Genomic DNA, 26,287 nt, shown 5'->3' with positions numbered 1-26,287 from the left:
CTGGTCGGATCGTGCCCGCGGACCTGCTAGGTGGGAAAGGGGAGGCAATCAAGCAGCTTACATGTGGCTGTTGCAAGTAGCACAGAGGGTGAAGCGTGGCGTCCGCTGGGCCTTTTTTGGAATCAGATGGGCCCAGGCTAGCGGCTGCTGCATGAACGGTAGTTTTTCTCGCAAGTGCTTTTGTGACCTATCGTCGCGTCACAGGGGCCCATTATCTTGCAGGTGGCATGATGAAATTTGACAGGTAGCCAAGTCGACCACGGGGATCAAGCATTCTGCCGCATTTACCAAGCATCAAGTTGAGGGATCGGAATCAAGGGAGAGGCGAGTGATTCAAATGCAGACACACGAGACGACTTGTCAGGAAAAAAAGGCTCAGGCTAATCGCGCCGCCGTTGATGATGCTCAGGGCCCACGACACAAAGCAACGGCGCTATTGACGGCTCGACAACCCGCGTCAAGTTCTAAACCGGCCTCCTATCCGCGTCAATCAACCATCGACGATGCCATATTCGGCTACGTGCTGGTCGAGCAAAACAGGCAGTCCCTGGCAACCCCTCAATCAACGATCCTTGCTTGACATCTACTATGTACCTCGTGTTCAGAGCTGAGCAGTGCTTCAGATGACCGTACGAGTACAGTATGCTTCGTTCTGGTTCTGACGTTATCCACCGGGAGACACGGCTCTTTCGGGAGCTTCCGTACTGCATACCTCGCTGCCGCGTGCAAATATCGATTGGCTGCGAGAAGAGCAGTCAATAGGCACTGTTCTTATTACTGTCGAGGGCTCGCTTAGGTTTGGCCCTCAAGGTCAAACTTATTCGACGAGCCGAACCAATTCTCCGCAAAACCAAGAGAATTCTTCAACAAAGTTGCCCACAAAAACAGGATGATACGGGACTGCTGAAGCGTCCGAGCCACGCCTGTGATTAGGTGGCGTCGCTGGCTGGCTTTGATTCGCCTTGGGACTTTGGGGAGGGTCCTTCATTAGCCTATCGGCTCTCTTCGTGGCGTGTCCCAGCCAGCCGGGTTTGGCAAATCGTGCACCCCCTTGTGCGTGTAAGACACACTGTCTGCGACACCTCCCCGCTGATGGTGGCTGCCAGAACTAAGGTTGAGATGTGCCGGAACGAGTAAAGGCACTCACCACAGTACTTGGCTGGCCAGTGTGAGCAAATAGGAGATTTCATTTGGGTGGGCACCAGAGTTTTCCCCCTCCAGCGCTTGTTAGCAAGTTGAGCTCGTCCGCGTTTGGGCCGATGTGAACGATGTCTATGGCCGTCCCAGGTCGCAGCCAAGCAGCCACACCACCCCCCATCGGTTTTCTGGAACCAAGCCCTTCCTTGGCCGAGCTTCTTTTCCCAGCATGATCCCGGCTCTAGCGGCGGCGCAGATGCTTTGACGCAGAGAATTTTGTGGGCAACATTGGACGGACGGTGCCTCCCGGCACAAGCCATAGATTGCTCACATACTTGTACAGGTAGGGCCCTCGCCACCCGCCGGATCGATCTCTTAAATATCAACTGTTTCTTTTCTTTTTCGGCAGTGGTGCCGCTCCATTGTGGATGACTGTGTCTGTTGTATTACGCACAAGGTATACGGGAGGCCCGGGCGAGGTTTTCTACGTCTGACAGCCCCGTCCTCACCAACGACCAACACCAACAGCAGAAGTGGTCATCTTTGTCCATCTCGGGACGATGGTGGACTCTCGCATTCAGCAGGCCATCGCCAACGGCACGGTCCCGGCGGGTATTACCGCTGAATATCTGAGCGAATCTCGCGATGGCCCGTCAATTGTTGGCATTGTTTTCGTCACAGCGCTGACCTTTGTGGTCGTCTGCACAAGATTGATATCACGATCATGCATTGTGAGGCGTGTTGGCGTTGATGATGCACTGGCTACATTGTCATTGGTAAGCCATCGGAAAGATTCTTTGCCCTCATTGCTCATCTAGCTGACTTACTTACTCTGTGCGCTGCCAGGCTTTACTGATATGCTTTGTTGGATTGAGCATTGAATTGATCAACCTGGGATCTGGGAGGCACTTCGCCTATATCGAATATATCATGGACGTCCCCACGGTTCTCCGGACACAGGTACTAGATTTCGTCGCGCACATCATCTACACGACAGCCCTGCTCCTATGCCGCGTATCGGGTCTCGCATTTTACCAGAGAGTGTGTGGGCAGCACAACAACTTTCAGCTCGCCATCAAGATTGTGTTTGGCATCTTGATCGCCGGGTTTCTCCCCCAGATCTTTTTGCTAATCTTCCATTGTAAACCGGTCACGGGTTACTGGCCGTACGGTTGGGAGCCCGTTGCTCCCTTATATACCTGCCTGCAGTGGGGTATCGTTTACAGTGTCAACTCTTCTGTTTCGCTTCTCTGCGATCTGCTTCTGTTTGGCATTCCTATTGCCATGTTACGAACGTTGGAGATGTCTCGGAAGCGAAAGATCCAGTTGGCTGGAATTCTACTGCCTGGTGTTGCGTAGGTGTCCCCCAGTCCATCATAGCCTACTCTTGGAATCTAGGCGGCCCGTTTTGGGGGTTGCGTAAAAATAATGGCATTTACTGACTCGTTTGTTACAGAGTCATTGGCATTTCGATTGCTCGACTTGTCCTCGTCATCCTGGGCCAGTGGGAGACTGATGAATCTTGGTCATACGATCCCATGCTTGGCGTGGAAACATCCGAGATAGGAGCCACGCTGATCGCTCTATCCGTTCCCGGAGCCAAGCCGCTCTTTGACAAGATATTCTTCAAGAAGGACGATAGCCAGACAAGCGGCGCATCGCATTACGGCCGCAAGACCAACACTTTTCGGTCTCGAGGGACTGCTCTTGGCACGCTGAGGTTCCAATCCGGCAGCCAGCACAGCATACTGGGGAGCCAAGAAGACGAGGGACCCAAGTACGGCTCCGAGGCCGTGGCAAGTGCCGGCAGCAGGCGTGCCAACGATACGGAAGGCATCTACGTACAGATGGATTTCGAACTGAAGGAGGCTCGGCTCAATACAAATACAACTGCGAGCCTGGATAGCCGGTGAAAGAATAATAAAAGGAGGAAATAGCGATCTGATTTACATTTTCCCTTTCTCTCTTCTGCTCTTTGTTCGCGCTGTATTTCTTTTATTTTTATTTTTATTTTTTTTCCTTGGTTACGAATTGCGATTTTCTTTGACCTGACTTTTTGTCATGATGTGGCTCATACACTTCTAATGTTTCACATATCAAATGTCCGGCAGTTATGGATGAGAGTGCGAGGGAGAAAAAAAGGACTCCACTATTTATGATGATGAGCTTTTCGGCTCGGTGTAGGCGGGAGCCTGGGCTTGTTAGCTTTTCTGCGCAAACCAAACCAGCCAATGTTGATACCCCAAATGGGCTAGGTCTCTGTTCTTTTGTTTTTTATTCATAGAATGTTCAATGTTGGATAAAAAGACGAACTGATGGCAGAATGAAATGGAAAAACAAAAAGTACAACCACGGATGGTGCAGTTCCCCGGTTTGCAGCCTCTGGGTGCGTGTGAAATGATATGCGACCAGCTGAGATTGAGAGCAGTTAATACGAAGTTTCGGCGAACTGAACAGACAAAAGGGCCGCCCATCTGATGATAATCAACTAGCACTAGCGAAAAGAGACAAAGTCTCCACGTGGGTCGAGTCAGTCGTGATGCATGAGGCCCTGCATGCCGCATGCAGAAGCTGGAGGGGCCAAAAGGGGACGTGGAGAAGAGAAGGTTCCACGAGAGTTCCGTGCCGACAGAACGAAGGTCGAAGGGCTAAAGAAGCAACTAGGCTGGATACGCACAAGCAGGATGCGGTTTGTTCAGTGGTGAGTGTTTTTGGTGAACCTGACAAGGCGGACGGGCCAACCACAGGCCGTTCTCGGGCACCGATGCCGTGGATTTGGCCTCTTGTTCCTCTCTTGATCCGCTCTTGTTCTTCTTTTCTTTGCTTCTTCGGCAGGGCCCTGCATATTGGGGCTCTTTCCCTTGCATCTGCATCGACTATTGATGCACAGGCCCACGAGGAAGATGTCATTGATGCGGCATTGTTGCCCCAAGCTCTGCCGTAAAAGCTGGAAACTGAGCTGAGTTCTTATACTATGTACGTACGTGTACGTTGCACTGCGCTGCAATTTCGCCGGCTGGGCCGGAGATTTATTGGAGCCCACCTTTTGTTCGTGTTTGCACTGTAGCCAGAAATGAGGAGAGCCTTAGCAGGCTGGGCAATTTTTTTTCTCTTTTGTTTTCTTTTGCCTGAAGAATGGAGCATGCAAGACTGGGGTGCAGGGGTTGTAGTTCGTCATGCCATGGCTGCAGCTGTGTCTGCAATATCTGAGTCTTGCCCTTGTCTGGCGCTTCTCTCGCTTGGTTAGGTACCATGCGCTATGTAGTATTTGTGACTGTATACCTCCGATTGGACCGGGTCATTTCGCATCCTCCCTCCTCGTTGCCATCGTTCATCAAATCTACGAGTTCCAGCATATTGGGCGGCTCATCTAACATACATGGATACATGGGGTCATCCAGCTTATGAATCCCATTTAGTCTGCGTGCCGTCAACAGACTTGGTCAACTAAAGATCTCTAGCGTCTCATCACGCTCCGTATTGGGACAGTTGCCTCATTTCTTCGTCCTGTCCCTCCTCTAGCAGCGGCCCCAAGGTGATGCCCTCCACGGTTAGAACGGATTTCCAGATAAATTGATCTCATCAATGCCAGCGGGAGCGACTCCAGGCGTCTGCGTGATTGGATGCCGCGAGTGACATTCTGGGGCGCCCTCGGTCAGGTTGCGTGCCGCTACCGCAAAGGCTAGCGGGCTGAGGCGCCCCATCTGGTGCGTGGCCAACAGGGAAGGGCCCCTGTAGGAGGTCGCTAAGTGTCCGCGGTGCAGCGCTGTAGCCGCTGGAGGGCGCGCTGAGGGCAAGGTGAGGCGAGGTTGGGGAGGCAAAGGCAGTGCTTGCAGCAGGGACCCTGAGTCTTGACTTTCGCCATCCATCCACGCAAGGCAAGGGAACAACCAATTTCTCGTTCATCCGCAGCTCCATTTTGCAACTAGGCGTGAAGCTCTGGTTAGCCGCAGCCGTCTATCCGATCAATCGAGGTGAGAGCGGTCTGCTCTAATGCTCTGGCCGCTCTATTCTAATCCAGTTCTGGCTTGCTTGACGATGGAGTCCGCAGTTGATTGCCTGCTTGTGCCTAGTTCGCAGCTCGTCTGTCTTGGGTGTGTTTTTCTTTAATACCCTGGGCAGGCGCAGTCTCCGGGCTTTCGCATTCCTCACCTCTCTCCTCACCTCTTTCTCCCTCTCCCTCTCCTTGTTGATATCTTGACATTTTCCTCTTGATATCATCATCTTCTTCCTCCTCTTCTTCGTTGGCATCTTGACAGTCTCGTCGCCGCCATGAAGTACCAACTCACCCTGTCGGCCCTCGTCGCGGGAGCCGCCGCGCTCGACGTGTCGCAGGTGTTCCCCATGACGCCCAACCTGATTCCTCTGCAGAAAAATGCCGGCTCGGACAATCTGTTCCCCATGGCCGACTGCTTCGGCTTCAAGCTGCACGAGGCCACCATCGATCAGATGCAGGCCGCCATGGCCCACGGCAATCTGTCGTCGGTCCAGCTGGTCAGCTGCTACATGACGCGCCAGTTCCAGACCCAGCAGTACCTCAAGTAAGAACTGATGCCAATTGTTTCCCCAAATGCTTTGTATTTCTTGGATGATCGCCATTGCGATCGATCTTGACTCGCGTCGATCATAATTTCTCCGGGGGGGCTTGCCATGGCTTGGCTTTAACTTCGCTACGCCCTGGTGGCGCAAAGTGGTGCGACGCCGAGAAGGAAATCCAATCCCCGTTACCTTGAACTTCAATCACGTCTCACGTGTCATCCAAGCTCAATTCGATATGAGAATTCATCATGGCTAACATCATCCAGTGCCATCATCCAGATCAACCCCGATGTCCTCGCCATTGCCTCCCAGCGCGATGCTGAGCGCAAGGCTGGCAAGGTCCGAGGCCCTCTGCACGGCATCCCCTTCATCGTCAAGGACAACATCGCCACCAAGGACAACCTGGACACTTGCGCTGGCAGCTGGGCTCTCCTTGGCAACATCGTGCCCCGCGATTCCTTTGTCGTCAAGAAGCTGCGTGATGCCGGTGCCGTCCTCTTCGGCAAGGCTGCGCTCAGCGAGTGGGCTGATATGCGAAGCAACAACTACTCCGAGGGCTACTCTGGCCGCGGTGGCCAGTGCCGAAGTGCCTACAACTTGACTGTCAACCCCGGTGGCAGCAGCTCTGGCAGCGGTGTCGGTGTTGGAGCCAATGTCATTGCCTTTGCTCTGGGCACTGAGACCGACGGAAGTGGTGAGTCGAGCTTGGCGCTACGAGAATAAGCTTCTTTTATTGTGTTTTGTGTGCTGACCATCTTTCAACAGTCATCAACCCTGCCCAGCGTAACGCCATTGTCGGCATCAAGCCCACTGTCGGTCTGACCTCCCGTGCCGGTGTCATCCCCGAGTCTGAGCACCAGGATTCCGTCGGCACCTTTGGCCGAACCGTCCGCGACGCTACCTACGCTCTCGATGCCATCTATGGTGTTGACCCCAGAGACAACTACACCCTGGCTCAGCAGGGCCTGACCCCCAAGGGCGGATATGCTCAGTTCCTGTCCAACCGCACTGCCCTCAAGGGTGCCACCTTCGGTATCCCCTGGAACAGCTTCTGGGTCTACGCCGATCCCGAGCAGCAGAAGATTCTGACCAGCATCCTGACCCTCATCAAGTCTGCTGGCGCCACCATCATCAACAACACCGAGATCACCGACTACCAGACCATTGTCAGCCCCGACGGCTGGAACTGGGACTATGGTACCACCCGTGGCTTCCCCAACGAGTCCGAGTACACCTACATCAAGGTTGACTTCTACAACAACATCAAGACCTACCTGTCCGAGCTCAACAACACCAACATCCGCTCTCTCGAGGACATTGTCGCCTACAACAACAAGTACCCCGGAACTGAGGGTGGTTACCCCATGCCCGACGGCACTCCTGCTTTCTGGTCCGGCCAGGACGGTTTCCTCGCTTCTCTCGAGACCAAGGGCATCAAGGACGAGACCTACTGGCAGGCGCTTGAGTTCTGCCAGTCCTCCACCCGTAACGGTATCAACGATGCCCTCACCTACAACGGCAAGAAGCTGGACGGCCTCCTCGTCCCTCCTGATGTCGCCCAGAGCATCCAGATTCCCGCCCAGGCTGGTTACCCTGCCATTACCATTCCCGCCGGCATCCACTCCGACTCTGGCATGCCCTTTGGTCTGGCTATCCTGCAGACTGCCTTCGGTGAGGCCAAGCTGATCAAGTATGCCAGCGCCATCGAGGACCTGCAGAAGACCAGCGGCACTCCCTACAAGCGAACCCTGCCCACCTGGCGCGGTTACCTCCAGAGGAACCTCCCCGTCCCTCTGTAAATGTAGGCAGAGAAGGAGGTTTTGGGTAGAGAATAAAAAATATAATTAAAAAAAGCCATGTCGTAATGATGCATGCACTTTGTATATAGCTATACATATATACACATACCCACATAGAAGATAATGAGTATTGCTAATTAATGTCAAACTTTCAAATCCAGTGCTTGTAAGAAATAGGAGTATGGGTGACCAAGTGGAGTGTGTCACTCCCGTCATGTTTTGCCTCAATTCCAATAAAGTGATTGCCTACTCGTATGTGGATCCTACCCGGTAGTTGGTAAAATAAAAGCGAGTTGGCTGGATTTGTTTCTTTCCAAGGCATATTTATACGTACATGTCACACAGGTATATTACTCGGTAGAATCATCAATGTTAATTGACAATATTTTCTTCGATTAGTTACATAATTGGACCCTCTTCATGGCAAGTTGTAGTTCAATTAGAGATGCGCAGGAATATGATCTTTGCCTGGATTCCTTTCTCGCATTTAACCTCCGTTGATGCCACCGCTAACCGAGATAAACTGTCCCGTAATCCAACGACTCTTTTCACTACTCAACAAGAGCACTGCATCGGCTATATCCTCCACTGTTCCGACCCTGTTCTCGCTGCGGGTCATCGAAAGAAGGTAGTTTTTCATCGGCGCTGATTCAGGGGTATCTGGTAAGTTGTCCGTCTCAACTGGGCCGGGTGCAATGGTATTGATGGTGATGTGCTTGCCATCTCGGCCAATCTAGTTAAGAGAAAGAAAATTAGTAAATCTCCTTGTTACTTGTATCAGATAGAGTAGATCTTTTTTTTTTTCTTTTTTTACCTCTCGGGCCAAAGAAAAGGTCAACTGGTCCATGGCAGCCTTGGCGGACGCATAAATAGGCAGAGGACCAAATCCTATCCTGGAAGCAACAGTGCCGATGTTGATGACTCGGGAGTATTTGGGCATATGTGGATAAGCTTCCTGGAGCAAGAGCACAGGGCCGACCACTGAAACTGCGAATGCATTGTGGATGTCTTGGGCCTTGCTTTGAAGGATGGGACCACTGGTAACATAAGTTGCATTGTTAACTACAGGAACAGTATGTTAGTGATACTTCTCTATTGTAAAGCATTGAGGAAGCTATCATACCAATAATGTCGATATGGTTGACGCCGAATTTGGTCAGCGTCTCCCCCACAATCTTCTTGCAGCCTTCTTCTGTAGAAACATCGGCCTGGACTACCACGACGCTGTTCTTGCCGGCAGCGGCCTCAATTTCGGTGCGGACAGTTTCCGCACGAGGAGCTGTAGAATCGGATACGTAGTTGATGACAACGCGAGCTCCGGCCTTGGCAAGAGTAAGGGCGATGGCGGCACCGATGCCGTTTTCTCTGCCAGAGCCGGTGATGATGGCGACTTTGTTGGCGAGGGAAAGACTGTCGACAGCCATTTTGTATGATTTGCGATAATGAGCTAGAAATAAATTTTATGGTGTTGTTTATGAATATAGTTGTTTGCTTGTTGAACTGCAAGTAATATTGCACGCTCCATCGCATAGTTTATATAGCTATTGTCAACTCTGTTCTTCTTCCGCAACTCTCGCATTACAAATGCCATCGATACATCCCATTGCAGAATCCTTTCAATTGAGTCACAAACTAAACTGCTGTTTGATAACCTCATTCCTAGCTCTGAAGCATCAAGAGTTGTAATTCCTGATCATGATCAACTAGACGAAATGGCGCCGAACGGATCTAACCCCCGTTTCCTAAACGGGGTAAGTGAGGTTTAGAAAACTGCCGTATCCCCATTTTGGATATTGGTCTTCCCTGTCAAGCTGCCATACGTGGGTTAATAAAGTAGGGCAACTTCTGCCGAATTGGCGCCAAAATCTTACAAATCTCTAACTTGAGTTTACATAGAAAACTGGTTGTGAATTAAACAGCAACAATGTTTCTGTTGAGAAAGATTCCATTCACCAAAATTAAGTAGTTTTCTATTACTATACAAGGCGTAGCAAGCAAAATGAACTCAGATATATCAACCCCCTTCCCAAAACCTAATTCCGCAGACCTTATGCAACCCATTGGTCTCAAGCGCAAGTCTATTACGTGCATGATATATCTCGTCTCACATCTCATTCGAGACCTACAACCTATTTGAGAAGTTGGTGTCAGGCTGGGAACATGACGAAACTCGTTGTTATCACAGGCATCACTGGCGTTCAGGTAAGCCTTCTTCTGGCGTATTTGTAAGCTACAACACTGCTACTAATTATTAACATGCTCACCAGGGCAGCTCTGTAGCTGATACCTTTCTTCAAGATCCGGCTTACACAATCCGCGGCGTAACCCGTAATCCCGAATCCGAAGCTGCCAAAGCATGGATAACTAAAGGTGTTGAAATCGTTCAGGGTGACTTTGATGATGTCAAGTCCCTGGAGCGGGCTTTCCAGGGAGCTAATGTCATTTTCGGTGTTACTGATTTCTGGAACATCTGGGGAAATCCCCGAAGCCAGGAGCTAAAGAAACCTAATCAAGAGCTTATCCAGTACTGCTATGAAGTTGAGCTACGGCACGGCAAGAATCTTGCTGATGCTGCGGCCTCGACAGCTTCAACGTTGGAAAGATATGTTTTCAGCTCCATGGCCGATGCAACAAAGTCGAGCGGCGGCAAGTACTCAAAGCTGTACCATATGGATTCAAAGGCCCATGCTGCCACATACGCACAGAGTCTTCCGGCACTCAAAGAGAAATTCTCCCAGGTTCAAGCTCCAATCTATTTCCAAGTTGGAACCGAGTGGGGGCTACCCATTACACCAAAGAAGGTAAACACAATACAGCATCTAACTCCTATTTCCGTAGCGGAAGCGGCTTTTTGAATCCTCCAGCTTACAAATCGATGTGATTAGCAACCAGACGGCACTTATCGAATGATTGGCCCTGGTGCTGGCCACAAGCCCATTCCCTTTGGAAACGTTCGTACGGATCTTGGGCCTTGTGTCAAAGCAGTTGTCGAACAAGCGCCCCCCAACACCAATCTATTCGCCGTGGGAGACTACCTTTCTTGGACAGACTATCTCCGTATTGTCTGCGAGACACAGGGTGTCAGGTACGGAGGCTTCGATGAACTGTCGTACGAAGAGATTGACCAGCTTCTACCGGGCGGCCTGGGCCACGAGTTTGGATTAAATGTCTTGTTTGCATTTGACTTTGGATATGAGGGTACAGAGCCGGGAATTGTTGGACCGGGAAAAGTAGGCAAAATATCCATATGTTGACGCCATGTGAAGTAAATTATGGGCTGACTTGATTTATCTAGTACGGAGTTCGAATGACATCGTTTAGAGAATACTGCGAGAAGGGTGATTTCTCTGCTGCATTGAACAAATAATGGAGAATATTACCTTGTAACTATATTACAACATAGTGCTGATATTCAAATAGTACGGGGGGATGAAAACAAAAATCCTTCATCAAAGTTATAACCCTTTCACAGTGACCAACTGCTATCGGTGCCCACGCTGTTGACAAACTGACCATCAAACGAGTCCCAGGATATCTCCTCGATGTCTTGCAACCCCGCGGCCATCGTCGCCCACACATCGGGAAACATCGGGATGATCTCAGGCACATCAGAATCAGTCGACGGTTCTGAGGCATGATCAAATCCAGCGTTCCATTGTGACTCGGCTATGATTGTTCCGCCGCTCATCATAGGGCATCCAAACGTCCTGCTGGTTGGATATACTGGCTGTTCACTTAGGGAGCTCAGCCGACGATTGTATTTGGACTTTAGCACGCCAAGCACAGCACGGTTGGCAGAGAGAACACCGTTTGAAGCAATCGTGGCATCTGCCTCCCTCGAAACCTTGGATAGAAACTGATCCAGTTGAATCTCTGAATTGGCCCACTCCCAGTTCAGCTCTGGGCATTGCGAGAGAGGAAACGACAGCCGAAACGCCAACGTAAGGGCCGTGATGAGCCGCGTCCAGTCGTTGATGGTAAAGGACAATATCGAATTGTCATCCAGTTCGCTTATGTAGTCCAGATAGGCTCGAATCTTTTTCACGCCGCTTTGGATTTTGGACACTGGGGGTGGGAAGCGTACGACTTTGGCGGATAACGAGGTTTTGGCTACGGGAAGGGCGAGTAAGCTTCCCGTGTCAAGGAATATGTCGAGAAACATGATTTGCAGCCGAACAGGCTCCCTTTCTTTTGCTTTGTAAGCGCCTATCACGAGTTGATACTAAGCCATCTTGACATACCGAAGAGAGTAGGGCACGCAGCTAACATGCTATTCCGTAATTGTTGATACTGTTGCTCGATTCCTACTAGGATCAGCTGGCTGTTGCGCACAGTCTGATTTTCTCTCTCGTTGATGGCGTCGGTTGCATCGTAGCACAACCTTGACAGGCGGACCAAGGCGGCGAGGGTACGGTCGCCATCAACCTGTGCGTTCTGCTCTAATATGTCGATTGCAGTGCCCGCCCAAGGGGGGACGCGAGTATGTACACATTTATCCCCTTTCCACACAGCTACGTATCTGGAAATTATAGAAAATTGTTAAAATTATGTGCAGCGTGAAGAGGGATCCAGGATAAAATGACTCACGTGGAGACGAGATACACGTAGGCGAGATATGCTCGGATCTTTTCCAGCTCTTCTTCCGTCACCCCCTGTCCCCACGGATCAGACGTGAGAAAATCCTCATCTAGGCCTAAATCATGGACTATATCCGCAGCCATTCGCATGCACTGAACTAGCCGTGAGCTCTTAGGTTTTAGGTGAAAGGGATACCTGGAGGCGCCGCGTGAGTTTAGGGATGTGTAGGATTCGGCCACAAATGTCAACGTACCAAGAACAGTATATCAGAAGGCCTTGAAGCAAGTGGAGGCTCCTCTCTCCTCCAGAAACATATTTGAGGCCTAAGACTCTAAGAAATTCCTCGTCGTATAATGAGTGTTTCTGAACGGTCCTCGATCTTGAAGCCACTGTTAAGATGGCCAGTAGAGTAAAAGGTCTGGTAGCAGCCACATGGGTGACGGTCGAACTAGCGGGTAAAACTATAAAGGGGATGTACTCGAGCATGGAGCTGAAATTGTGCAGGAGAGTCTCGGCTGAAGCCATATTGAACTGGGGCTTCCGCCAACTTTCAAAAACGGAGCGGGTCTGGGTCGACGAGCTTGCCGGACAGGTAGAACGGCTTGTAGTGGTTTGCAATATGTCGATGCTGTCATTTGTATCTAGAACACTGTCAAGGACAGAATTGTGCAAGTCTCGCAAAGTCTCAAAATCATCTTCGACATGCGACCTGATAGGTACAAGGTAGTCAATGCTAAAGGTGCTGGGCTGACCAAGGGTCTGTGTTGGCGGCTCCGTCTCTGAGATGCTATTGTGGAAAGAGTAATACGTTAGAAAGGCTGAATGAGAGGAGCGAACGGTGGTTCTAAATCATAGGCCACGGAGGACTTACGACAAAGTCCGACGTGCTCTGCGGGGCCGCGCCTTGGTGCGAGATACGCACTCTCTCCTCGAGGCAAGACATCTAATACATGATAAGCATAAATGAACCAGCTAATACGGGTTTGTGTCCACTTGCTTCCCACACACTCCTGGCTGCTCACTGGGTTGGCACTTGGCCTTGGCTGTACGGCAATGCTCACACGCTGTGGCATTCCGCTTGGGGCCTGTGCTCTTCTCCATTGGGGGACTCCAAATTGGCCGAGACCCTGGCTGGGATGGTTAATGGGTTGGTTGGCGTTCGGGAGGTTGACCTAAAGTTCTGAGAATGAGGTGCTTGGTGAAAGAGACGCGCTGCGGTTGGGTTGGTTGAAGGCGCGATAATTGCCGTCACATGCTTTGCTGCTTACCCAGAACTAGAAATTGCTGTTGGTTGTACATCCGGAACCCACACGGATATAGCCTCTTCGGGACGCCAGCTCCGAAGGCCTTGTACATTAATATAGGTCAGAAGTGTTGAACAATTGATGGACAATTAATCAGCTCTTCGGTATTAATATATCGCAATCCTTCTTGTTTTCAGCTTTTGAGTGTTTTTGAGTGCTGTTATCTGAGTTTCTTCATCATCCTGCCGGGCTCAATGTGCGGATCCGCTTCAGCGCCGACCAATTGAGGAGTATTTATCTAACTGTGTCCCGAAAACTGCTGCCGGTTTAGTGTTCTTACGCCCAATGGAAGACCTGTGAACAACGAGGAATTCAAGCCCTATAGTACTGTTGGGAGCGAGCACAATGCATGTCGCAATGCAGTGCAATTGGCCCTTGTCTAGGAGCTGATGTTGTGTGCGTCTTATGACCTTTGCGGCATCCTTGTCGGTTTCGATATTTTAGCTCTCGCCATCTTGAGCATCGACAATTTCGCAATGTATCAATTCATTCCCGCCATCCGCAGTACAAATGGGTTCTCACAGTTTCAGTCTCGCCGAAAATGGAAGACTGATCAAATTCGTCGCCACCATGTGAGATATTCATGTGCATCTGGTAAATAAGAGAGAAAAAGATTGCACTGCTCAAACAATCCAAAGTTTCTGCGATGTGATTGGACTCTGGGGAACATCGTGGGCTTTGAGTTGACAGACTCCGATTCGATGTCGGCTATCGACTATTTTTCTCGTGAGAAACACCACACGATGCTCGGTTGCAGATAAGTCGTCGGCAAGAGATAAGCTTCACAGGATGCCATTGGATCAACCTGACCACGCTTTCGAATGCATGCACATGTATTCATTCGACGATGTATTATGGACTGTGAATATTAATATAGGTATATGCTGTCTTTCCCCCCAAGCTGTCCAGCGTATCCTCTCTATGTACTTGTCTCCAGGTGTAAGGCATTCAATACAGCGTGTCGCCCATATATGCATTTGCAGCTGAGGTATATCATTGCTATATGCCTCTGCGGTATATCGCTGCTTCTCATCCAACGGTCCTATCCAACACTATATTTTGCAACAATGGCCCCCAAATCCAAAATCGGCGCGGAGACCAGCACCGTAAAAGCTCAAGACAATATGCATGCAGGGGCCGCAAAATGGACTGGCGAGAAGTTTGATGACAAGGGCAACGTGCTGCCATTTCCAGGCAATACCATTATCTCTCATCTGCCACAGGACAGTGAGCTATACAAGACACTTTTGCCAATTCATGAGATACTCCAGAAGAGTAGATTCACCAAATTTTACACTCTCCTGCCGCCGCCAAGCTGGCACATGACAGACTTTGAGGGCGTTTGTGATCACCAACGCAAGCGTGAGACCTGGCCGCAGGAGCTGGCGCTCGATGCACCACTGCAAAAGTGCCATGATCTCTTCCGCGACAAACTTTCTACATTTGACCTCGGAATACAGCCTCCCCTGAAGTTGTCTGTTACAGGACTGGTAATGAGCAAGGCCGGCATTCGACTCGACTTGGCCGCTGTGGACGCCGCTGAAGAGAAGCGTTTACGAGGACTCCGTGATAGATTGTCCGAGTTGCTGCAAATTAGGGCTCCAGGCCATGAGACGTACGTTTTCCATCTCGCTCTCGCATACAGGATAGTTCCTGTCAGCAAGGAAGATGGAGAGGCTCTCATGGCGTTGCTGCAGAAGGGATATGAGACTATTCCTCACGAGTTTGAGCTGGGTGCGCCCGAATTCTGCCACTTTGATGATATGTTTGCATTCCATCGGCAGTTTTATCTTAAAGAGCAAAGTTAAAATCTAGACCAATCAAAGCCTGGGGATATGCATTTCTGTATGATTTCACGGCTGTTGATGAATACAGAACTTGCTTTTGACAAATAAATGCGATGAATTCATGGGCATCCAAACCTATACCTACTTGATGACCAAAAGTATTTATAAAATTATCGTTGTCAATTCAATGCCGTGTTGCCTTTCCCATGTAAACCCACAGATATTAGCGCCATAAAAGAATATCAGTAGAGATCCAGCTCAAACCTGTCGCGTTGCGACATGTCCTTCCATAATTTCTCCAAAAAGTCCGAGCACGACTTTTCCCATACAATCCCCTTCAAAGCAGACTCAAGTTCCTCTTTTGTCCAGACCATGAGTGCTGCACCCAGTGGCTCCATTCTCTCCACAAACCACCATTTCTCTGGCCACTCTGATGCCGCCCCATATCCCATGAAGAGCACCCATAGCAACCATCGTTGTCTTTCGGGACTAGAATTCCACCACTCTTCATCTTGCATCTCCAGGGCATCTCGCAGCTGTTGAGATAGCTTGAAAAGCAGGCGAGATTTAATTGGAAGCTCTCTCAATATGAGGTAAAGGTAGATATATGCGGCGTTATTCATCAACACAGAACTAGATGAGAGATATTGAACCGGATCTAAAGACTCGATATATTCATTCTGGAGAGTGAGGAGATTATATTCGGCGCCATAAATTTGGTCACTCAGTGCTAGCCGCTCCATGGGGGCTTCATACTCCGGGTTGAGAGCTGCGGACATACGTCGTAGAGACCGGAAGATGGACTTTGTAGGCGAGGCGACCCCGAAGGCGCTTTCTGGAGAGAGAACTTTATTTTTCAATTTTTCTGGCAATTCTGTATCGCCCTTTGAGGCTTTGTAGGTGAGCTGCGGGAAGGAGGGTTTGCAACCCCAAACATTGGAATAGCTTAAATCGGCCCTAGATAAATATGAGCATATATAGCTGAGATAAGCTGAGTTTATAATGGAAGCTCACCAGGTCACCACTTTTCTATGTGCAGGTATCACACTTTTAATACCTCCTCGTGCCTTAACCATGAGTTGAAGGCCTTTCATGTGGATTTTGGCTTGATCAAATTGACCAGCGAGATTCTGAGCAAAGAGACAGTTAGTAAACGAAGCTTAGGAAAGATAAGAGAACAGAGAGAGTGTGTGTGCCAAGTTGAATCTCACCTCTCTAGAGATCACTATTGAAACAGCTGCAATGAGGGTATCCCTTATCACACCTGCCTCAAGACCCTCATTTATTAGACGGAAAGCTTCTCTTCCATGGTACAGACTTCCGGGAGAGTCCGTTATGCCGTATTTTAGGTTATGATCCAGGCTGACAAGGTACATGACAGCATGGAACATTGCAAGCTCTTCTCTGACGTAATAGAAGCAATCTGGCGAAAGATTAAGGGCGATGCAATTGACGGCGTACGCTTGTTGGTCTGTAGATCAAAATCGAGCTGATTAGTATCTTGTTCCATGGCAACAAACGGGTGATAGATTCCAGCCGATACAAGTCGCATGGACTATCGACATTCTTTCTCCATCCATATACGTGGATGAGATTGACCTTGGTGGTAGAGGCGAATAGGAATGAAGAATGGAAGATGAGGTTATCACACTTACAGTAGAATATAAACTTCTCGCTCTCAGGTCCCAGCGGAAATTGAAATGAATCATATGGATCTGCAAATGCACCACCTCTCATCAAAAGATTCTTGTCTGGCATTAGACTTTGACGAAGTAGCCAGTAATTGTTGATGAGATGAATCTCGTTCATCGAGTCTTCGTCCTTGCCCTTCGCCGATACTGGGCGTTTTGCTTTCGAGGGTTTCTTTTGTTTGCGTGCTCGGGAACCAACTCTGAACTTCCCCTCGAATATTCGCTGGGGCTTTTCTTTCAGAGGGACTGCAGCAGCAGCAGCCATCTCGTCTGTCAGTGTAGGGTGATTTTGTCTCCAGACGTAGTTTCGCATCGCTTGGCTTCGAACGATTCGCGAAACATTTCTGTCGGGCCTATCTGTTGTTGATCCAGTTATTGTGATGAATTCGAGTGGCTGTACATCGAACTCATCCGTGTAGGTAAACCTCTCGTCGTGTGGCCTAGACGGAAGATCTACTACTACTACTGCATCACCAATTAACATCCAATATCAGCAACTAAAGCACGAGAGAGAGATCTACCATTGTTGTGGACGAATCCGGAAGCCCCGTAAATTTTCTCTCCACTCATGTTCAGGCTTTCAGGTAAGCTGCGGTTGGCAGTTGGTTGAGAAGGGTATCAGGGTTAGAGAGGCGGTATAGTGAGTTGACAATAGTGCAAGTAGATGGAGATTACTACAGAATGGAGAAAGAGAAGAGAGTTCTTTATTACCCAGATGGTTAATTGCTCTAAGCGGATTGATAAATTATGATGGAGGATGCACATTATTAATCTCTCGATCCTAATCAGACGTTGCCTCTAGTTCTATTCACCTGCCCCTCTCACTTTGGCGCAGCGCTTGCTTAGTCAAAAACGGCACAGACCCTAAAATAGCTTTGGTAGGATTCAGTGACATTTAGTATACTATACGATAACTTCGTAAAAGGGCCTTTATGTATGAATACGATAGAACGCCCGGTAAGTCGGCAGAGGACAACAGTTTGGAACCATATATGGGATAATTCCCTCCGGTGCAGGGGAGGTAAAATTACTGGGGGTTAATTATGCGTAACTAGAGGAATTGAGAGTACGCGTAAATACACAAGACAGGAAATAGGTACATGGCCATATGCAGCTGAGCCCTTAAGGGGTACAAGACGCTGTAAACTGCGGAACAGAGCAGCGTGTTGCCACTTTGCTGCCGATGTGTTTATCGTTGAGGTAGCATGGTACCAGCGCATTCTTCAGTAAATATGCATGTATTTATGAAACGGCGAGTATAATTAAAGGCTTCCCAAGCGTTCACCAGCGTCCATGATGATTCCGTATAGTGAAACCTGCTTAAATGCATGGACAACTTCGTATTTCATCCTTGTAAACCAAGATAGACAAGACAAAAAAAGGAATGGTTGTGTCAAGAATGGGGGCTAAGAGTTCAGCTTTGCGACTAGGATAGCTAGCTGTATTACTACTCCGTACTTTCAGCCCTTCTTGCGAGTGAAGGATTCAGCTATTTCCAATGGCGTCACTTGAGCCATCTGAGCAGGGCGAACGGGAATAATCCGTCGGCGTTTATCATGATGGCTTCGGCGATGGCCATTCGTCTAAGCACTAGCTATATTCCGCTCTATTGGGCTGAGTCGCGCTCTTTCGGCAGATGATTGTTAAGAAGAGAACTCTTCAGTTCTAGAAGTGTCAAAATACGGCCCAATTCGAATAATGCTAGTTGACCAAACCCCGGCAGCATTTTAGTTCGATAAGCAGAAGCTAACACTAGTCCAGGCTAAATGGGATGGTGTGTTGCATGTCTCTTGGCGGGCCAGCCGCTGATTAATTCGGCAGCTCCATCCCGAGGTGATCGAAACCATGTGAGTGAGTTGGCAAGCCAAAGTCTAAATTTCTCAGCATCTCATTAGTGAGCAAAGCGGCGCCTAGCTTCCTCGATGATACCATCCTCAAGGCAAGTCGACATAATAGGTAAATGGTCTATAGTATATGCATGTTGTACGCATTTCGAGAGTATATATAGAGAGAAATAGAGTTGTTCTGGAATGTCAATCTATCATCATTAAGACCAAATACAAACAAGGTCAACTTCCATCTCAGTTCTCAAATATTTCTTGCGACTCATACTTTCGTTTCAAGTAAAATTATCACAGAAATGGCCCCTTCAGTTCTCATCATTGGCGCCGGCGGTGCATTTGGACGGCCTCTGGTGGAAGAATTTATCAAACAAAAATCTCACTTCTCCAGGGTTGGCATCCTAGCGGATCCAGCCAAAGTGTCCAAGTTTTCCGATGCCGTAGCTCAAGGTATCGACGTTGTTCCTGGCTCCTTTTTGGACCCCAAGGCCTATGAAGGTACTATACTACCAACACACTAGTTTATGAAAGGACAGTGAATTGATAAATAATCAGGCTTTGAAGTTGTTGTATCGCTGGCGGGCAATGCCATCATGAGGCTGCAGCCTGCCATGATTGAGTCTGCTATTGCAGGCGGAGTTCGTCACTTTTACCCCTCGGAATTCGGATCAGATGTTGCCCAGGACAGTCTCAAAACTTTCCGCTACTTTCGTGATAAGCGAGTGACTCGCGATCATCTTGCGGCCAAGGCCAAGGAGCATTCGGACTTTTACTATACGCTCATGCTGACTGGCATCTTCACCGAGTGGGCCGCAGATCCATTTTACGGGGTTGATGTTGAGGCACATGTTGCAAATACCTATGGACGCCCGGATGCGCAGATCTCTGTGACATCAATTCCTGAGTAAGATTGCTTTGTTTCTAGCCCAAGTTGTATTGGATCACATTGGCTAACTGGTAGGCTCTTCACTATAGCATTGCGAGGTTTACTGTTGAGTCTATCTTGCTGCCTCTGACTCCCGGAGTTCAAAAACGCGAAATCCGAGTGACTGGAGAACGTACAACCTGGCAAAAGTTCATTGATGACTTGGGCGAGGTTCAGGGGGCTAAATACCAGTGCACATATCTGGATCCTGCCGAGGCTGCTGCCAAGCAAGACGAGGCCCGAAAGAGTGGCGATGAGGTCGCCGAGCTGATGTGGTCAGTCAAGCCCCTGGCTGCCTCCGGAAACGGAATCGTACCTGGGCAGCTGGATAATGACAAATTCTCCTTCCGGCCGGAGTCTGTCAAGGAGACTTTCAAGCGGGTCTATGGATAGGAGGTGGTTCTTTTGTAGATGGATAGCATGTCATTGAGTCATGAGGAGTTCTTTGAATAGACCCATATGCAATAGGGATACATTGGATTTATAATACATACAGCGGTGCAATACAGATACGTTGGATTTATAATACATACAGCGACATTGCTATAATTATCCATCATGACCATTCCTTGGCCTTCATTTAAATACATACCGTGGCATTACTATTGTTGTCAAAAATGATCATTCCTTAGTCTTCATTCGATATCACTAAGTTACTATGTGATTATTGCTATATTGACGAGGACGGTGCCGGATATAGTCTCTTGTTTAATATAAGCTTTATGTTTATGGCTCAGTAGTGTTGAATGGAAATGACTGTGAGTCTCATGCATAACTGAAATTGAAATCATCTTTAAATTATCCTTTGGGAGTAGCTAGGTAATGTGCCCCCAGACATATGATACAAAATACCATCTAACTTCAAGCAGCTCCATTGAAATCCGTCGTATCTAACTCATTGGTCTCCGCGGTGAACAGAACATCTGCCAAGTCTCCCACAGTCTTTGGCTTCCTGCCCAGTAAGTTCTCAAGAGCTGGGTCGATGAAATCGCCTTCTCCCTGAGCCAAGGCGTTGTGCCATGACGCCCAGTTGGACAAAAAGTCTTCCTGTTCAGGAGGCAAAGTCTTGTGCTGCTTGTGGTACTCAATGGCTTCGTCATCACCCACAAGTTTAACGTCGACCTTGCGGCCCGTATGGGCACTGTAAAGCTTGACAACGTCACTGATGGTCAACAGCTCTGGGCCAGTTAGATTAACCGTCTTGCCTTCATAATTGCGCTATGAACAAGTTAATGTCAGTATTTTGAGAATGGAATTGATTCGAGTTGGCAATTATGGATGCATACCCAATTGGCAAGCAGTCTGCCCGTTGCTTCGCCCATGTCAGCACGGTGAGCCCAGCTATTTGGCCCATCGGTCGGCATCACCACTTCAGCATCACCGCTTGTCTCCAGACGTAAGAATCCGGCGAAATTATTCCACAAGTGCTGGAATGTCGCATATCGGATTATTGTCCATTTGAGACCGGAGGCCTTCAAATAGGCAACAGTTCGGATATGAGCTTGAGCGACGCCCGCAACACTCTGCTCCCCGTCAACACCCCCAAAAGTCAAGGAGGTGTAGAGGATGTGCTTTACACCCGACTTTTTAGCGGCGTCAATGGCATTGCGGTGGAAGATGTATCTCTCCTCGCCGACAGATGGATGCGACACGAGGAAGAGAGCCTCTGCTCCATCAAAGGTGTGAGCAAGAGTTTCGGGTTTCGTAAAGTCGCCTTTACGAACTTGAATCCCTGCTTCTATAGCCTTTTTGGACCTTGTCTGGCCATTCCAGCTCGAGATGGAGAATTCGTGCGGCTGAAGGAGCTTATGCTCCAGGATGGTGTCGAGCGCGGCACCACCAATTCCGCCCGATGTACCTAGACGACGAATGATTAGTATTTGAGTTGATATCTTGTGCCCTGCACTAGAGTGTAAGGAAGTGTGGTACCTGTAAGAATAATCATCTTGATTGACGGGATATTCCGCAATGTAGCCTTTGGAATCTGGCCTCAGTGGAGTCGTGAATCAGGTTCGATCACAAATATGGAAATGTTGTGAATATGGATCAGTGGGCCATTAACGCCGATGAGGCGGCTCTCCATCCTATTTATCATTTACTCTTTCGATCTCGTTTCGCATGATTTCTGACAAATCGACTAACAGATAGATACGTGCTTCGCTACTGCCTATTGTCATCTTGATTACGGAGTACGTGAACTCTTCTACAAGTTCAAGTTGCTTCCGTAATAGCAGGGCGAATTCCCAGACTTCCATCATTTGCTAGTGGATGCTGACAAGCAATTCTCACAACTTGCCTAAACAGGACAGGGCCATGCGTTAGCACAGTTCTTCAAACATTTCCTTTTTGAGAAAACGCTACACACTAGCCCTGCTCCACAGCCATCTCCAGGTTTTCCGCATCGAGATAATGCTTTGCCATAGCGCCAGGATTTTTGCCACAATACCCACTAGATCATCGCTAGTTGCCGGTAAAGCTGAAGATCCAAGACACGTTTACAGAGAGAAGCAACCTAGTCGATGTTCCATTAGTTTCTCAGCTTCTTCTGTTTTAACTACAATTTTAACTTTCAACTGACATTTCACGCTATCAATGGGGCGTTTTTGTAAGTTGAGGATTTGGAAGGATTTGCTAGCTGCTTCGGCGGCGTCAGTCATGCCGACTTTCCTCAACTTCTCCTAATCTCGTATATGCTCAATCATAGTATCAATTCATTGAGTTGTGAGGTATTATCAAGCAACGTAACTCTGATGGACTATTTGCCTGAATAAGAGGCTGCATCTTCAGCTTCTTCTTAGTGTTGGCGGCATTACTATATTAACCCTTGCAATCCCTCAAGTCTTTGTTCTTCTTATCCTTTCAATCAATACAAGTTTCTTAAATAATAGACATCCCCAATTAGCCAACTTTTATTCATACAAAAAGAAAATTACAACAACTCAGCATCAACATGAGCGTCACTTTCACCGTTCAGCGTGGCTCTAAGAGCGGAAAGATTGTTCAAGACACTTCCAACCGCGACCTGGGGCGTAACGAAGCCTATCTCAAGATCACACACTCTGGCCTGTGTGGCACAGATGAACACTATCTCCACGCTGGCATGGCCCTAGGCCACGAAGGTGTTGGTATCATTGAGGCTGTTGGCCCAGACGTCACTTCCGTCAAGGTGGGCGACCGTGTCGGATTTGGCTGGGTTCACAAGACATGCGGCCGATGTGAAAGCTGCCTTACTGGTAAGTACCTTTGTCATTCGCTTCAATTGGTTCATCGGTGAGCTGATTTAATACGCAGGATTGGATGTGTACTGCACCGACAAGAAAGAATATGGCACTCATGACCATGACGTTGGCTCTTTCGCTAGCCATGCCGTCTGGGATGCTGACTCACTATACAAGATCCCTGAAGGTCTTGACAGTGCCTCTGCTGCTCCCCTCATGTGCGGTGGTGCTACAGTTTGGTCGCCTTTTGCACTCTATGGCATTAAGGCAACTGATCGTGTTGGCGTCCTTGGCGTTGGCGGCCTTGGACACTTGGCGATCCAATTCGGAGCCAAGATGGGCTGCCACGTTGTTGTCTTTTCCAGCAGCGAGTCTAAGAGAGAGGACGCAATGAAGCTAGGCGCTAGTGAATACCACGTCCTGACTTCAGATTCTTCTCTAGAGGGAATTGAGCCAGTCAAGCACATGCTTCTCTGCGGAAACGCGCAGCCAGATTTTGGCCGGTAAGTTCACCTTTAAAAGCACGCACAAAGGAAATCTGCATGAGGACTTGCTAACAATTAGATGCAGAATGATTCAGCTCACTGCTATAGGCGGCAAGATTTACAACCTGATTGTCAGCTTTGATGCTTCTCCAGTGCCAATGCTGCCCATGTTGGTGAAGGGCATCAGCATTCAGGGCTCGGCTGGCGCACCCCGCGCCGAGATCCGGAAAATGCTGGACTTTGCAGTGAAGCACGATATTAAGCCTATTGTCATGAAGTGGCCATTGAACACTCAGGGTGTGGAGGATTCCATGAAGGCACTGCGGGAGGGTAAGATGAGATACCGTGGCGTCCTGGTGGCAGAGTAAAGATTTTCAGCAAATAGAATTTAAATGGGTGTCATTACGAGCGGTTAAATGCACGATAAAGTTACTTGAATAGTTAACTGGCTATTTTGATCTTAATACAACAATGTAGAATTAGAATAAACCACAGTATAATGAGGCACTAAGAAGTCAACTATTGATGTGTGTGCCTGCAAAAGACACCCTTGTAGTTTCAAAGGCTTTAGCACTTAAACACTTCTAGACTGTAGGCCCTAGATATGAGTGTGGATGGCTCATAACCCCGCCATTCTTGACGCATTACTACATGTATCTCGCGCTGCTTGGCTAGTTACCCAGCTCTCGTTTGCCCGGCAAAGCCCACCCGCGATAATGACACTTGTGAAACTTCTAGTTGGTTGCAACGTGGCAATATAGCAGTTGTCTAGCGTCCGAAAACTGTTCTTCGCAACTGGGTCGGAAGCCCCGGGGTGTCTTTGCGTCTTGATGGTGTGCTGGAATGCTGCAGACTAGTTGGAGTCGGACTGGGCCCGTTGCAGTTAGAGTTAACAGAAGGTTTCACGCGCTAGTGGTGAACCTTTTACTGAACTGAGAAAAGAAAAATAGCGTGTGCGGAGTTGGGGTGTCATGAATCCTCGTGGCTTCTGGATTGGTTGTTAGCAATCAGGTACACGGGCTTCTAGATTGTTAATATCTAATCTATTTGTATTACAATTCGCAGCTTGCAGATTGTATTTCCCTTCCAGCTTAGAAATTCCGTCATTGTTAAGCAGGAGGGTTTCAAATTTTGATATGGCTCCAGCTGTGAGTTCAAGCATATAAGTATCTTGGATCTGGCAATTGTTGCATCATTCATCATCATCACCATCAATTCATTACCTGCATCACCTATTCAGCTAGCTACCACCCAGACAACATCCAGAAATGGCTTCCGCCGCCGTCAAGTCTTACAGCGTCACCTCCAAAGAGGAGTTCTATGGACTCCCGACATTCCCCGAGGCGGAAGGCAAGAAGTACTCTGCCATCGTGACGGGCGCCAATGGCATCACTGGAGCTCATATGCTTCGCGTTTTGGCTGAGGCCCCAGAGCGCTGGGGAACTATTTACGCTCTGAGCAGAAAGCCTCCGAGTGTTCGCATCCCGGGAAACGTCAAATACCTGGCCATTGACTTTCTCGCGTCGCCCGAAGAAATTGCGCAGCAATTAAAGGAGCAGGTCCCGAAAGTGTAAGTGAATCCTTAAATCCTTTGAGGATTTCCTTTCATTTAGCCAGAAGCAGTGGCTGACAATTTTCTGACAGGGATTATGTTTTCTTTGCTTCTTACATCCAGGCCCCTCCCAAGGAAGGCCAGGGCGTCTGGTCTGACGCCGAGGAAATGGAGCGTCTGAACAGTAAGTTCGCATTCTGAGCCAACACATTCTATCTACGCATTCTGACTATACTAGTGCTGCTTCTTTCCAATTTCCTCTCTGCATTGACTCTGGCCCAAAAAGTTCCGAAGCGGTTCCTCCTTCAGACAGGTGCCAAGCATTATGGAGTGCACCTTGGACCTGCCTTGAACCCGATGGAGGAGTCAGACCCTCGTTTCCTTGCCCAGCCTAACTTCTATTTCCCCCAAGAAGACCTTCTTTGGAAATGGTCGCGTGAAAATGGCACTGAGTGGAACGTGACACGGCCCGGTTTCATCATTGGTGCTGTCCCTGATGCGGCGATGAACATTGCCAACGGATTGGCGCTCTATGCTGCTATCCAGAAGGAGCTTGGACAGCCACTCGAATTCCCTGGAGACATTGCGGCCTGGGATGCTGAAAAGCACTTGTCGTCTGCGCTTTTGATCAGCTACCACGCTGAATGGACAGTTCTGACACCATCCACCGGTAATCAGGCTCTGAATATTTCCGACGGCAGCGTTTTCAGCTACGGCAAGTTTTGGCCTGTCCTTGCTGCTGCTTACGGTATCCCATATGGAACTTCAGAGGTCGATGACTCCAAGTTCCAAACTGTCGAAATGCCAATCGCTCCTCCTCCTCGAGGCTTTGGACCTGCTGGCAAGATCAGAATCGCCCGCAGTTTCGAGGCGTGGGCACACAAGCCCGAAGTCAAAAAGGCATGGGAGACTTTGAAGGCACGACACAATTTGACACCCAAGCCCGATCCTTTCGATAAGGTGCAGGATATCTTTGGATTGCTGGACGGAGAAATTCTTGGCCCTTGGGGAAGGAGTTTGAGGTAAGGAATACTTAACAGTATATCTTTTACGAGATGCAAAAAGCTAACGGACTGATTTTCTATAGTATGAACAAGAGCCGAAAGCAAGGATGGAATGGATTCATTGACTCAAACGACTCTTTTTTCAAGACCTTTGAGGAGTTGGCCGATCTGAAAATGATTCCGCCTTTCCAGCGACCAAAGTCTATTGATATAAAGTATCACGGCTATTAAGTATTAAGTTGGTGGCCAATATCTGGTTTGTTAACGGTGTATTGAATTTGTTTGTTTGCGTTAAATAAAATAAATAGAAATTCTGAGCTTCGGAAATAAACGCATAGAGCGTATTTATATGATTCTTCCAATGTATTCCAAGTAATGAAAAGAATCCAGAGTTATGAAGCCTCAAAGGCAACCTCTACACTTAGCA

General features: G+C 48.7%; 10 protein-coding genes across 10 annotated transcripts; 6 read left to right on the top strand and 4 right to left on the bottom strand.

Annotated features, from left to right (window-relative positions):
* Positions 1-1,697: 1,697 nt before the first annotated feature.
* Positions 1,698-3,615, top strand: TRIVIDRAFT_187849 (uncharacterized protein; the record flags this gene model as incomplete). Its single annotated transcript, XM_014105603.1, has 4 exons — positions 1,698-1,913; positions 1,984-2,492; positions 2,594-3,010; positions 3,561-3,615. The coding sequence occupies 4 exons, from the start codon at positions 1,698-1,700 to the stop codon at positions 3,613-3,615; spliced, it is 1,197 nt and encodes a 398-aa protein (XP_013961078.1).
* Positions 3,616-5,481: 1,866 nt separating this feature from the next.
* On the top strand, positions 5,482-7,475 carry TRIVIDRAFT_55189 (uncharacterized protein; the record flags this gene model as incomplete). Its single annotated transcript, XM_014105602.1, has 3 exons — positions 5,482-5,678; positions 5,943-6,370; positions 6,442-7,475. 3 exons carry the CDS (start codon positions 5,482-5,484, stop codon positions 7,473-7,475), a joined length of 1,659 nt encoding a protein of 552 aa, XP_013961077.1.
* Positions 7,476-7,962: 487 nt separating this feature from the next.
* On the bottom strand, positions 7,963-8,899 carry TRIVIDRAFT_55188 (uncharacterized protein; the record flags this gene model as incomplete). Its single annotated transcript, XM_014105601.1, has 3 exons — positions 7,963-8,208; positions 8,290-8,537; positions 8,599-8,899. 3 exons carry the CDS (start codon positions 8,897-8,899, stop codon positions 7,963-7,965), a joined length of 795 nt encoding a protein of 264 aa, XP_013961076.1.
* A 764-nt stretch (positions 8,900-9,663) lies between these two features.
* TRIVIDRAFT_187845 (uncharacterized protein) lies at positions 9,664-13,154 on the bottom strand (the record flags this gene model as incomplete). The annotated part of the gene is made up of 7 exons (XM_014105600.1): positions 9,664-9,686; positions 10,989-11,669; positions 11,717-11,994; positions 12,063-12,248; positions 12,307-12,840; positions 12,925-12,996; positions 13,060-13,154. The coding sequence occupies 7 exons, from the start codon at positions 13,152-13,154 to the stop codon at positions 9,664-9,666; spliced, it is 1,869 nt and encodes a 622-aa protein (XP_013961075.1).
* A 1,270-nt stretch (positions 13,155-14,424) lies between these two features.
* On the top strand, positions 14,425-15,165 carry TRIVIDRAFT_62657 (uncharacterized protein; the record flags this gene model as incomplete). Its single annotated transcript, XM_014105599.1, has 1 exon — positions 14,425-15,165. One exon carries the CDS (start codon positions 14,425-14,427, stop codon positions 15,163-15,165), a length of 741 nt encoding a protein of 246 aa, XP_013961074.1.
* Positions 15,166-15,386: 221 nt separating this feature from the next.
* On the bottom strand, positions 15,387-17,100 carry TRIVIDRAFT_217464 (uncharacterized protein; the record flags this gene model as incomplete). Its single annotated transcript, XM_014105598.1, has 4 exons — positions 15,387-16,101; positions 16,159-16,274; positions 16,356-16,615; positions 16,800-17,100. The coding sequence occupies 4 exons, from the start codon at positions 17,098-17,100 to the stop codon at positions 15,387-15,389; spliced, it is 1,392 nt and encodes a 463-aa protein (XP_013961073.1).
* Positions 17,101-18,975: 1,875 nt separating this feature from the next.
* TRIVIDRAFT_62655 (uncharacterized protein) lies at positions 18,976-19,994 on the top strand (the record flags this gene model as incomplete). Its single annotated transcript, XM_014105597.1, has 3 exons — positions 18,976-19,174; positions 19,232-19,580; positions 19,652-19,994. The coding sequence occupies 3 exons, from the start codon at positions 18,976-18,978 to the stop codon at positions 19,992-19,994; spliced, it is 891 nt and encodes a 296-aa protein (XP_013961072.1).
* A 468-nt stretch (positions 19,995-20,462) lies between these two features.
* On the bottom strand, positions 20,463-21,546 carry TRIVIDRAFT_62654 (uncharacterized protein; the record flags this gene model as incomplete). Its single annotated transcript, XM_014105596.1, has 3 exons — positions 20,463-20,819; positions 20,888-21,459; positions 21,531-21,546. 3 exons carry the CDS (start codon positions 21,544-21,546, stop codon positions 20,463-20,465), a joined length of 945 nt encoding a protein of 314 aa, XP_013961071.1.
* Positions 21,547-22,551: 1,005 nt separating this feature from the next.
* Positions 22,552-23,672, top strand: TRIVIDRAFT_187844 (uncharacterized protein; the record flags this gene model as incomplete). Its single annotated transcript, XM_014105595.1, has 3 exons — positions 22,552-22,834; positions 22,893-23,322; positions 23,390-23,672. 3 exons carry the CDS (start codon positions 22,552-22,554, stop codon positions 23,670-23,672), a joined length of 996 nt encoding a protein of 331 aa, XP_013961070.1.
* Positions 23,673-24,572: 900 nt separating this feature from the next.
* TRIVIDRAFT_62652 (uncharacterized protein) lies at positions 24,573-26,091 on the top strand (the record flags this gene model as incomplete). The annotated part of the gene is made up of 4 exons (XM_014105594.1): positions 24,573-24,874; positions 24,949-25,040; positions 25,095-25,878; positions 25,944-26,091. 4 exons carry the CDS (start codon positions 24,573-24,575, stop codon positions 26,089-26,091), a joined length of 1,326 nt encoding a protein of 441 aa, XP_013961069.1.
* Between the last annotated feature and the right edge of the window lie 196 nt (positions 26,092-26,287).

The sequence above is a fragment of the Trichoderma virens genome (genome assembly GCF_000170995.1).
Source record: "Trichoderma virens Gv29-8 chromosome Unknown TRIVIscaffold_1, whole genome shotgun sequence".
Classification (NCBI taxonomy): Eukaryota; Fungi; Ascomycota; class Sordariomycetes; order Hypocreales; family Hypocreaceae; genus Trichoderma; species Trichoderma virens.
This window is presented reverse-complemented; position numbering and strand designations above follow the sequence as displayed.